This window comes from Chinchilla lanigera, unplaced genomic scaffold, assembly GCF_000276665.1.
Source record: "Chinchilla lanigera isolate Chin_1 unplaced genomic scaffold, ChiLan1.0 scaffold00050, whole genome shotgun sequence".
NCBI lineage: Eukaryota > Metazoa > Chordata > Mammalia > Rodentia > Chinchillidae > Chinchilla > Chinchilla lanigera.
In genome coordinates this window covers 4,754,031-4,766,686 of record NW_004955451.1, presented here as the reverse complement: position 1 = coordinate 4,766,686, position 12,656 = coordinate 4,754,031, and the positions used below count along the sequence as shown (strand labels likewise).

At 50.5% G+C, this 12,656-nt stretch overlaps 1 protein-coding gene across 1 annotated transcript in view; it reads left to right on the top strand.

The window, feature by feature from the left end:
- Nucleotides 1–12,115, top strand: part of Lpo (lactoperoxidase) — a gene marked incomplete at its 5' end in the record, with an annotated part of 14,809 nt that extends 2,694 nt beyond the window's left edge. Inside the window, 10 exon segments of the mRNA XM_005394031.2 lie at nucleotides 873–1,033; nucleotides 1,562–1,679; nucleotides 1,945–2,074; nucleotides 2,783–2,989; nucleotides 4,157–4,481; nucleotides 6,099–6,259; nucleotides 9,148–9,400; nucleotides 10,170–10,343; nucleotides 11,017–11,254; nucleotides 11,437–12,115. Of these exon segments, the coding sequence (XP_005394088.1) occupies nucleotides 873–1,033; nucleotides 1,562–1,679; nucleotides 1,945–2,074; nucleotides 2,783–2,989; nucleotides 4,157–4,481; nucleotides 6,099–6,259; nucleotides 9,148–9,400; nucleotides 10,170–10,343; nucleotides 11,017–11,254; nucleotides 11,437–11,644 (1,975 nt within the window). The 3' untranslated portion in view covers nucleotides 11,645–12,115.
- Between the last annotated feature and the right edge of the window lie 541 nt (nucleotides 12,116–12,656).

Sequence of the window (12,656 nt, the reverse complement as noted above, 5' to 3'; positions counted from 1 at the left end):
GCTCAGCGGCAAAGCGCCTGCCTGGCAAGCCCAAGGTCGTGAGTTCGGTTCCCGGTACCGGAGAAAACCAAAAAAAAAAAAAAAAAAAATGGCCTGACATGTAGTTAACAGAGCAGGCACTACAGCCAGTGAATTGTATCCAAAAATCAGGTTGTCTTTTGTGAGAATTTGAGCGTTTTCCAATATTTCAGTCTTAGAGATAGAGAGACCACCTCCTAGATCTTCTCACATATGAGGAAACTGAGGCATGGTGAGGGGACAGACGGTTCTCATAGAAGGACTTTTCTGACAGCACCTTGTCCCCAGTCACTAGCTTTGTAGTACAGGAGTTTTTGGTTTTATACATGGAAATTAAAGGGGGAGGGTGTGTCCTGAGCGGTTTTACAAGATCCTTGGCAATAGGTCAGATGCTTCACAAACTCCATGTAGCTCTGGGGCCTGGTCAATGAGGGAATGTTTTCATGGGCAAAACTGGAGGCCCTACTACCAGGAAGGGCCTTCCTAAACTCCAAGCATCCTCCTCCTAGAATCCTTGGCCCACAAGTCATGTAACATGCCGCCTATCTATCAAGGCTCCTCTAGGCTGGTTCCGTAGGTTCTGCTTGGCTTGGGGCTTCCAAATGCTCCTGTCCACCTGCCTGCCTAGTCTCAGAACCAGACCCATCAAAGCTTCACAACCACTGTGGAATCAACCTCCCAAAAGAGATCTTCCAGAGCCCTTAGAAGAAAATTGAAGAAAAGATACTGAGAGCACAGCGCGTTTGTCTCCTATGTGCGGCCCATGTCCTGAGGCTCCTTCCTGTACACGCACCACCTCCCATCAGCCCCTTCTGCAGGGACCAGCTCAGGATGCCCACTGCTCTCCTCCGCAGGCTGAAGACCGCCATGACCTCGGAGACTCCCACCACGAGACAGCTGTCGGAGTACCTCAAGCACGCCAAAGGCCGAGCGCGTGCAGCCATCCGCCTGGGGCAGGTGTGGGAAGAGTCCTTAAAGAAGCTGAGGCCACAGATCCCCTTGACCAATGTCACAGGTACAGAAAACTCACCAGCCCTCTGACGGTAGGAAGGGCACATCTCCCGGGAGAAAAGAGCAGAGGCCCCCCACAAGCTGCACTCCCTGTGGAAGATGTCCACAAGCAAAGGCACCCCTGTGTCTGCCTTCTTAGAGTCATCATACCCCAGGTAGGCAGAGCAAAGAGGGGCTGAGGGACAGTTAGGTCACAGCGCTTTTTGCATACAAAGAAACTCAGCTCCGGCAAGATCACGTTGCCGACTCCTTGTGAGGGGACGTGGTGCTCTCTGTGTCTGCGAGGCCTCTGCCTGGAGGAAGTGCTAAAGTCAATAAACACGGGCTCCCTGTTCCAAACCACCGTGTCACCGCGGCTGTTCGTGGCGGGCACCCGTAAGTCAACTGTGTCAGGTGGATTTACTGGGATTGTGTTGCAAGAGACGAGATCTCTATCGCGTTCTGGGTAACGCAGTGATGACGCCCCGGTTCGATTTCCTGCCTCTCTTCCGTGCCTCGGAATGGGGAAAGCATTGTGTCCCTTCTGTTTCAGGCTCCAGCCTGGACCTGACTAGGCTGTCGGCCGAGGTGGGCTGTGATGCCCCTGCTCCTGTGCTAAGCTGTGACATGAGCAGCCCTTACCGCACCATCACGGGAGACTGTAACAACAGGTGACCTGGGGGGAGGGGTGTGCAGCCACCCGCCCAGCGCCGCCCAGCCAGGGTCTCTGCCCTTTGGGCGTTGGGGACAGAACCTCTCCTTCCTCCTCGCTCTCTGGGACCGCTCTAAAGATCGCACCGCCAAGGCGCAGATGGAGAATTTAGAGGCCCGCACATAAGAGCCCCCTCCTGCGCGTCCCCTTCCCCGGGGGTCCTGGGCTTTGCAGCGACCCGGGGCCGACCTGCGGCGACTGAGCGCGGTCTCGCTGGATTTCAGGAGGAACCCGGCTCTGGGCGCCGCCAACAGGGCGCTGGCTCGCTGGCTGCCGGCCGAGTACGAGGACGGGCTGTCCCTCCCCTTCGGGTGGACGCCGGGAAAGACAAGGAACGGCTTCCCGGTCCCTCTGGTGAGGGAGGAAGGACGGGCGGGCGGGCGAGCGGGGCGAGCCCTCGAGGATAGGGTGAAGGACCGGAGGGGAAAGAAGGGCGTTGCGGGGTTAGAGGGTTGCACTGCGGAGCCCCCAGGAGATGGAGACGCTCCCTGGCGATGTTCCCCAAAGCGCCACTAGAGGGCAGCAGAGCCCAGCCACGTGGTGGTCACAGCCCAGCTGCCGCGGGCCAGGTACCCTGGCGTCTCCGGGGCAGATGGTCTCCCTGCCCCATCCTGCTTGCGATTACCCTGCCCCCTCCCCTGGGGTGCATCAACTGTCGTTTGCCTGGAGGTCCTATCTGTTTGCCTCATCTGAGTTGGCATCCCCTAGCCAGACTCCCCCTCTCCTATGCTCAGACACCCGGCGCCTCCGCGGCACTTACTCCAGGGGCTGCCTGTCTTTGTTTTCCGGCCCCACAGTGCAAAGGACACTGGCTTTGCACGCCCTCAAGTCATAAAACCTGGGTTCAGTCCCATTCCTGCCTCTTTGTAGCTGCAAGGCCTTGGCACGGTGCCTTCAGAAGATTCGGTCTCCTCATCTACAAGGCGAGATAATGCCACCCGCTTCACAGGCTCTTCCTGGGCATGCGTGCATCAGTTACATCACCGGGACTCAGTAACTGCGGATGGATCCTCAAAGCATGTCTTTTTGCATTCTGCTTTCCCCTTCTCTCTCCTTCTGTAGGCCCGTGAAGTATCCAACAAGGTCATCAGCTATCTGAACGAGGAGGGTGTTCTAGACCAGCATAGGTCCCTGCTTTTCATGCAGTGGGGTCAAATTGTGGACCACGACCTGGACTTTGCCCCTGACACTGAAATGGGGAGTAGCAACTTCTCCAAAGCCCAGTGTGATGAGTACTGTATCCAAGGAGACAACTGCTACCCCATCATGGTAGGCACTTGTCCCCGCGTGTCCCTGCCCAGTCCCTTGCCCATCCTGACATAGCAGACATCCCTGGCCCAAAGGCCAGCATCTCTTGGTAGATTTGGGTTTGAATTTGATAGTTTTCCAGGCCTCACGCATCCATTCATTCACCTATCCATTTATTTAGCTATTAGACATTAACCCTCTGTGCTCTGCCCAACAGTACACCAAGCACTGAGATTCAAAAGTGAGTGAGACACCATTTCCTCTCTCAAGGACAAAAGCCGGTGTGGGAAATGGATGAGTGAACTAGGGGGAAAATAGGAAAGCTTGGAGAGAGTTATCTACACCCCCACCTAGCAGTACTGGTGTCATCTGGGATTATTAGAAAGAAAAAAAATCTCATGCCTCCCCCTGGAAACTGAAATAGACTTTTACATTGCACCAAGATCCCCGTGAGGTTCATGATGTCCTTAAAGTCTGTGGAATGCTGCTCTAGGTCATCCTGAAGGATGACTTCATCTCCCAGAAGGACGTGAAGCCTCATGGCTGAATCTGTGAGCAGGGATGTGTGGGAATGTCCAGTTAGAAGAGAGAGACTGGCAGTGGTGCACCTTTTCTTCTCACGTGTGGATTTTACAGTGAAAGAGTCATTTATTCACCCAGACAGCAAATCAAAGCTCTGTGCTGCCGTATAAAGAGTACGAGCTGTGGATCTGAATCTCACATTTTTCCCAACCAGTTTAGGCAAGTTTCTTAATCCTTCTGAGCCCTAGTTCTCTCACATGCAAAACGGCACTGAACTGTCTGCCGTTCGGGGTTTTATGAGCCTCAGAGTGAGATAAAGCCTGCACAATGCCTGGCACATGGTAGCTCCAAAGTAAAGAAAGGGTCCTTGTTGTTCGGAGTGATTACTAACACTCTTTCCCATATCACACGTTGCTTCCCTGTCCAGGGATCTCAGGACCTTGTCCCTACCAAAAATTCAGAGCCCTCCCTGAGAAAGAATGAATGCCGGGCCTTTTACACAGCAGGATGTGTGTAACGTCAGCAGGGGGCGTCTGGCCTTCTTGTCTGGTACAAGGGTCCCAGAGAGTTACCATCAGCATCTCTGCATCCAGATTAGCCCTGAAGACAGGCTGTGGGGCCCAGATGTGCTGTCTCTGCCTAGCTACCCGCCCCATCTCTCCGCAGTTCCCACCCAGTGACCCCAAAGTGAAGACGCAAGGGAAGTGCATGCCTTTCTTCCGAGCCGGGTTCGTCTGCCCCACTCCACCCTACCAGTCTGTGGCCCGAGAGCAAATCAACGCTCTCACCTCCTTCCTGGATGCCAGTTTGGTGTACAGCCCCGAGCCGAGCCTGGCCAGCCGCCTGCGCAACCTCAGTAGCCCTTTGGGTCTCATGGCCGTCAACCAGGAAGTCTCAGACAATGGGCTGCCCTACCTGCCCTTTGACAGCAAGCGGCCGAGCCCCTGTGAGGTCATCAACACCACAGCCGGTGTGCCCTGCTTCCTGGCTGGTGAGTGCAGGCCTGGAAGAGAACAAGGGCATTACCCAGGGAGGCTTTACCGCTGCTCCTTTCTCCACATTTTTCTAGAAAAATGAACCAAGCCACCGCTGTCCGTGGCACTGGTCCAGGACTGGCAGAAGGGTACAGATGAAAAAGTCATCTGAAAATATGTGTTCACTGTAAACGCAAAACAAAATAAGGAAGTTTATCAAAGAAACTCCACAATCTCTCCACACAACCAACAAGCATTGTTAACACTGTACTACCAGGACCAGGGAGATGGCTCAGTGGCACAAGCGCCTGCCTGGCAAGCACAAGGTTGTGGGTTCGATTCTCAGTACCAAAAAAAAAAAAAAGCCACTGTGTTGCCAATCTTTCCAGGATTTCTTCAGTCACAAGCATAGCTTTATATTATTGGGGTCACACTGTAAATAATATCCCATGGCATTAACTAATCTTGCAGGAGTATCCAACCCACAGCCCCCAAGCTGGACACAGCTGGCCTACTTGGGCCACACTGATTGAAAAGGAATTGTCTTGGGCCACAGATAAGATAGCTAATGTAGTTAACATATACAGGTAACAAAACCTCTTTTTTAAATATTTTTATTGTAGCAAAAGAAGTCAAGTGGCCCGTGAGCCATGGGTTGGACACATGGAATGGATACAAATACTAAGACTTTTCTTGTAACCTGGGAACACTCCATACAACCGTGTGTCCTCCTGGCCCTCTCCTGTCCCTTAGCTACCCTGATGAGACAGCAGACCACTCCCTAGGCCAAGATGTCTGGTAGATTTCTTGAATTTTGTGTCCACACATACCCCAAGCCTTTGTGAGTTTAATGGGTCTTCTGGAAGCTCAGAGAAGGCAGGGAAATGTGCCCTTGTGAGACAATCTGGTCTTCACCACTTAATTGCCCACCCCACCCCCTTGCTCCTCTCTTCCTCTCCCCTAAGACCCTGTCTCCAGATTCTTCTCCTTTTATTACCCAAAGGAATTCATTTCTAAAGCCTTCAAAGGTGCCCTGCAGGGCTGGGGATATGGCTCAGCGGCATAAGCGCCTGCCTGGCAAGGGCAAGGTCCTGAGTTCAATTCCCGGTACCAAAAAAAAAAAAAAAACACACACACACACAAACTCTTAGGGGCTGGGAATATAGTTCAGTGGAATTGCACCTGCCTGGCAAGCGTGAGTTCCCAAGTTTGATTCCCGGTACCAAAAACAAACCCAAAGGTGCCTTGCAAAGCGAAGGTGCTTTCTCGTTTATTTGAACTGCCCTTCTTACAAGGTAATTGGGTTATAATGACCAAAATTTTACATCTCATCCTGTCACCTGTAACCTTCACAATTGTGTGGTAGGCCTTTTAATTGCCATTTTCCCAGGTAAGAAGGCTGAGGCTCAGGAAATGTTAAGTAACCCACCGAAGGTCACACAGCCAAATGTATACAGAACTGAGACGCAAATCTATAATTGCCACCTCTGTCCCTCTCCACCTGACTCTCCTTAAGTTGCCAGGAAGGAGGGCTTAAGAGAGAGTCCTCTGGGGTGCCATCATCTCTCCGTGTAGGTCCCTGGGTCCTAGGGCCACCCAGGTGGATCTCACCTTCTTGCCTTCTGGGCTTGTAGGAGATTCCCGAGCCTCTGAGCAGATCCTGCTGGCCACGTCCCACACCCTCCTTCTCCGCGAGCACAACCGGCTGGCCCAAGAACTGAAGAGGCTCAACCCTCAGTGGGATGGAGAGAAGCTCTACCAGGAAGCCCGGAAAATCCTGGGCGCCTTCATTCAGGTAGAGAGACAGTGGCACCCCACCATAGCCACCTGTCCTGCTCCAGCTCTGTCCACCTTCAGCCCCCTCCTGATTCCCACACGTCCCCTACCCCTTTCTCTTCCACGGTCTGTCTTTTAGACCCTCTCTTGTTTCATTTCTTTGGCTTTTCTATCCCTAGCAAATCCTTGGGTTCATAGTGTTGGTCCCTTCCGTGTAACCCACCTGGTGACTCTAAGCTTCATCACCTCCGAGACTGCTACCTGGCAGTGACTTGGGCCATTTTGATTTCATTCTCTTCCTTTTACATTCTCTACCCCTAAGCCACGTGAAATGCGCATACTCAATGGGTATTGTAGATTGACTGACTGACTAACCTGAAGAGACAGCAAGGTTGGTAGGTTGAGGTCAACCAGACATATACTTTTTAAACATTTTATTTTAAAATAATTATAGCATCTCAAGAAGTTGCAAAAATAATGTACAGAGGGATCTGTATGCCCTTCATGCAGCCTTCCCTGGTGCTAACATCTTGCATAACTATGGTATAACAGCAAAATAAAAGCAAAGCTGATGTTGACCAAAGAGTTAACATGGATACAGACCAAGGAGCTTGTTCAGATTTCACCAGCTATAAATGCAGTCATCTGTGTGGGGGACATGTGTACAGGACTGCAGCCTTATGTAAACACAAAAATGACGTAGCCACATGAACAAGACTTTCATGCTACCTCTTTACAGCCACAATTATCCTCACCAAATGACTCCTGGAAAATGCTAACCTGTTCTCCATCTCTAGCATTATGCTAGTTCATAAATGTTATAGAATGGAATTACACAGTATGTTTCCTTTTGAGAGGGGCTTTTTGCATGAAGCATAGTATCTGTGAGATTTACCTAACTCATGTGTACAACAGTTGTTATATTGCTGGCTAGTATTCCATGGTATGACCATTCCGCCATTAGAGGACATGGGATAGTTTCCAGTTTGGAAGAAGGAGTCCTTCTTCCACCTCCACCCTGTATCCTCTCCAGCATTTGTTAGTTGGCTTCTTGAAGATAGCCGTTCTTTCTGGAGTGAGATAGTGAGATGGAATATCAGTGCTGTTTTAATTTGCATTTCTCAAATGGCCAAAGATGTTGAACATTTTTTCCTGTATTTATTGGCCATTTGTACTTCTTCATCTGAGAAGTGTCTATTCACTCCAAATGCCCATTTTTTTGCTGAATCTTTAAATTTTGGGGGGTGGGGTCTAATTTTTTTTAATTATGTATATTCCAGATATTAGTCCTTTCTCTTTCTTTTTTTTTTTTTTTCCGGTATCAGGAATCGAACCCACGACCTTGCACTTGCCAGGCAGGCGCTGTGCCACTGATCTAAATCCCCAGCCCCAGTCCTTTGTCTCTTTGACTGCCTTTAAAACTTTTTACTTGTGTTTAGTTCCCAGGAAATTAATTATAATATGCCTTGGAGTGAACTTCTTTGGGTTTATGCTATTTAGAATTCATCCAGCTTCTTATATCTATAAATGTATGTGTTTACCAATTTGGGGAAATTTTTAAGCATTATTTCTAAAATACTTTTTCAGTTTCACTCCCTTCCCTCTCTGCTTCTGGAACTCCACTGATATGAATGTTAAATCTTTTATTATTGTCCCACAAAACTCTGAGGCTGTGGTTTGCTGGAGGTGTTTTTGTTTTGTTTCATTTTGCTTGTTTGCTTGTTACGGTACTGGGGATTGATTCCAGGGCCTTCTTACTGAGCTACACCCCCAGTCCTTCTTTTTTTAATTTTTATTTTGAGATAGGGTCTTGATAAGTCACTAAGTTGTAAAAGGTGAAAGATTTATACGATCTGAAGCAAAACCAGAGTATAAGTCACTAAGTTGTGCAGGCTGGACTTGAACTTGTGAACCTCCTGCCTCAGCTTCCCAGAGTTCTAGGATCAGAGGTGTGTGCCACCACATTCAACTGAGATATTTTAAGTCTATTTTCTCTCTGTTCTGCAGATCGAGTGAATCTTACTGCTCTATTTTCAGGCCTAGCCTCTATCATTGCCACTTTACTATGGAGTCTATCTAAATTTGTTTTGAATCTCAGGCATTGTATTTTCAGTCCCATGATTTCATTTTTTAAAATAACTTCTACTTCTTTACTGAGATAGTCAGGCTTTCTTTTTCTTTTTTTTATTATTATTTTTCACGAGAACCTATGACTATTGAGGGATTTTTAAGGTGGCTGCTTTAGAACCTTTTTATCAGATAATGCCAGTATCTGATTCACATCAGTATTGACATCAGTTATTGATTTTTCTTATTCAAAATTTGATTTTGCTGGTTCTTGGTATTAGAGGTGATTTTCTATTGTGTCTTGGACATTTTTATTATTATATTAGGAGATGCTTGATCCCACTTAAATCTTCTATTTTAACATGCCATTACCTTGTTTACGTTCAGCATGTAGGTTCTGGTCCACTTTGGTGGGTTTTCATTCCAGTGACAACCTGGCTTCCTGAGCCCTCCTAATGCTGTTCTGGTCCACTTCATCCCTCCTGTGTTCTGAGCTTCCCACTCCATCCCTGCTGGTGCTGTCTGCAGGGCAAGAAGGTTCTTTCCTGGCTGCCTGCCGTTGCTAAGCAACCTCCTAGCGAAGTAGAAACCACCTGCCTGGGTCTCCTTGGTGAAGAGCCAAGGCTAAAGAGCAAAGAGATGCACAGCTCCATCGCTGCCACAACCACAGGCTGGCCGGATTAACACCAAACTGGATTATGGGGTGAAGGCTTCAATGCTGTCGGTTTGCTTTCTTGATTTTTGACTGCTTGTCTCTCTTGGGGGCAGTTTCTCTAGAGCTTCCCTCTACAGAGGTTTAACCCTTCATGCCCTTTCCTCATGCCTTATTTCTCCCTTCAGATCATCACCTTCAGGGACTACCTACCCATCGTGCTGGGCCGTGAGATGCAGAAGTGGATCCCCCCATACCAAGGCTACAACGAATCTGTAGATCCCCGAATTTCCAATGTCTTTACCTTTGCTTTCCGCTTTGGCCACTTGGAGGTCCCTTCTACTATATTTCGCCTGGATGAGAATTATGAGCCCTGGGGGCCAGAACCAGAGCTGCCCCTGCACACCCTGTTCTTCAACACCTGGAGGATGGTCAAAGATGGTATGGCCTTCTGGGAAAGTGCCCTCCTGGCTCTCCCACTCTGCAGTCTGCTGGGAGGGAATCCTGGCTTAGGAGTCAGACTCCACATACCTCCCCTATGACCCTGGGCAAGTGAATTCATCTCATGGAGCCTCAGTTTGCTCCTTTGGAAGAATGAGAACAATAATCGTACTCAATTCATGAGGCTATTCTAAGAGATTAGCTGAGGTAGACAAGCAGAGCACCCTCCAAGGCTTGCTAACGCACAGGAAGTGATTGATAAATATTCGTCATTACTATTTCTTTCCTCCTTCCTGCTTCTAAGCTGTCTAGGATTTCTCTGCCTCCACTCCCTGCCCTTGGCTTCTCTGACCTTTGAAGAAGGAATTCATGGGCTTGGTGAATAAGCAGCTCTTTCCTGCTCTCCTCCAGAGCTGTCCACCTCCATAAAGTGCCAAAGGTGGAAAACAGCCCTCCTTTGTCCTAGGCTGGGGTTGGCTTTCCTTAGGGCGTAGCAAGTCAGGGCCATCTCCTAAGGCTCCTACCGCCTCTTCCTGTGCTACAGTGCTCCCAAGAGGATGAATGGGGGAGGGGAGGGAAGAGCTAACTTCATGAACTAATGTTGTCCTATTCATGCCATCATCCCGTGAGCTCCTCTTTCTGTCACCCCACAGTCAGGCAGCATAGACTCCCCTTTCCCTGAGCATGTTCAGTTGGTGCTTCTTGAACCACAGAAGGTGTCCACACCTGACTCCCATCCCAAGGATGGCCTCTGGGTCTCCCTTTGCAGGTGGAATTGATCCTCTGGTTCGGGGCCTGCTGGCCAAGAAGGCCAAGTTCATAAATCAGAATAAAATGATGACAGGAGAGCTGCGCAACAAGCTCTTCCAGCCAACTCACACCATCCATGGCTTTGACCTGGCTGCCATTAACATCCAGCGAGGCCGGGACCACGGGCAGCCTGGTGAGTGGGTGTGGGGTCACGGCTGGCCTGGAGAACTCTTAGCTGCCTTTGGGGCCCCCAGAACCTCTCCCCAGAAACCCACAAGCTCTGATCAATTCTGGGCAAAAGGCTGGGCCAGTTGGTACAACCCCCTTGGCTCATCCATGGAATGGACTCTTTCATTCTCCCGCATGCAGAGACACGACCACATTCTGGTGCTGTCTTGGAGTTCCTTAGATGAAAAAGAGATCAGCAAAATCCTAAGACCAGTTAAAAGCCCAGAAAAGATTGAGAAAAGAATAAGAAAAAGCCAAAGACTGTTGATACTTTTTCTTTTGTACCCATGAAAGGCAATTAAATGTAATTAAGAGCCAGACCCCCTGAGTTCAAATCCCAGCGGTGCCATTTACTAGCTAGGGGACCTGGGTCAAGTCACTTAACATTTCTGTTCCTTAATTCACATATTTGCACAGTGCTTAGAACAGTGCGGGGAGCCATGGTAAATACCCTGAAAGCTGCCCCGCCCTGCCAAGACTGAAAAACCACAGATGTGAACAATAGTCAGTACCTCTGCTGCTCCAGAAGCTATGAGTCCAGATTTTGGGGGGCTCATGGAGCTGGAATGGGTATGGCCCCAAAGAAGGCCATAAGCAGGAAGTCCCTGCCGTGAGACAGCTTCCGCCTCCCACCCTAGGGTACAACTCCTGGAGAGGCTTTTGTGGCCTCTCGCAGCCGCAGACCCTAGAAGAGCTGAGTGCTGTGCTGAAGAATGAGGTGCTGGCCAAGAAGTTGCTGGATCTCTACGGGACACCTGACAACATCGACATCTGGGTGGGGGCCACTGCTGAGCCCCTGGTGGAGAGGGGCCGGGTGGGGCCCCTCCTGGCCTGCCTCCTGGGCCACCAGTTCCAGCGGGTCCGAGATGGAGACAGGCAAGTGAAACCTCCAGCAGGGGAGAGTGGGGATCCCCTCTCCTAGGAGACTGTCCCAGCGTCCTGCCTGGGGACTAACTCCTCAGTACAGGTGCAGCTTCTCATGTTCCCAGTGACCTCTTCTGTCAGCATGCCGCTGGACCATGTGATGAGACACATGCTGCTTCTTTCTGTGTGTGCAGATTCTGGTGGGAAAACCCGGGAGTCTTCACGGAGAAGCAGCAGGACTCCCTGTGGAAAATGTCCTTCTCACGCCTTGTCTGTGACAACACCCACATCACCAAGGTTCCACTGAACCCGTTCCAGGCCAGCAGCTTCCCTCAAGACTTTGTGGACTGCTCTGATGTTGAGGAGCTGGACCTCTCACCCTGGGCCTCAGTGGAGAATTAGAGGCCTGGGCCCCTGGCCTCCCACATTGCAGAGCAAAACTTCCTGTGGTCCACAATGGCATTTCTTGCATGTTCAATGACCTGGTCCTTTTGAGCTGCACACCCAGACCCAGCCTTCCTCTCAGCCTCTCCTGTGCTCACCACATGAATGGCTTGCTCAAGTCCCAGGGCAGCCGCTCTGGCCTTTCCTGTTGTTCCACTTGGCTTCCATTGCTCCTGCCTTCGCTTCCATCGCTCCCAGCCCAACCCTTCCAGGCCCATGGAAAGACTTAGACCTTCTGAGATGCCCCGCCAGTCCTGCTTGGCCGACGTCTCCCAACCTCTCCCCTAAATAACACTGGCTGAGGCGCTGGCCTTTGAGCTTTATCTTCCTCCTGTCTTCCCAGGCTAGACTGTAAGCTTCTGCGTATGGCCACGGCACTCAGCATGGTGCTCCACACCAAGCACTCAGTAAACATCGATGACGGACTAAGATGCTGGTGATGACCCCGTTTCTTTCTGAAGGCGGGCCTTGGAATAACCGCCAAATAAATAACTAGCGCTTCACAGCCTAGAAGTGGCTCCCCCACCCCCACGGTGCTGTGTTCATGGGTCTGGGGGGTGTCGTTGGGCAGGAGTTCTAAGAGCGAGTGGCTGAAGAAGGGAGGTAAGGCTCCTGGGGACATGAAGCAATAGGGTGGCAGGAGAGAACAGGTCGAGGGGCCTAGGGACCAAACAGGCAGGGAAAACAAACCAGATTCCCCTCCTGCTAAAATTTATTTCTTTTCCAGTGGTCCGGCAAACACCCTTCTCTCCCAGGGAAGTGCTTGGGGTTTATCAGATCTCCAAAGGGGCAGCTCAGGAACATTCTTTGGGCTGTTCCCCAGGATACATCCATACATCTTTCTTTTCAAAGGACCCTCTGAGTCAGCGCAGCCCAGATTCCCTGACTGGCGGGGCTGGAGGAGGAGACACTTAGCTATCCCATGGGAAGAGCCCAGGGCAGAAGGCTGCAGCCTGCCTCTGGCACCCAC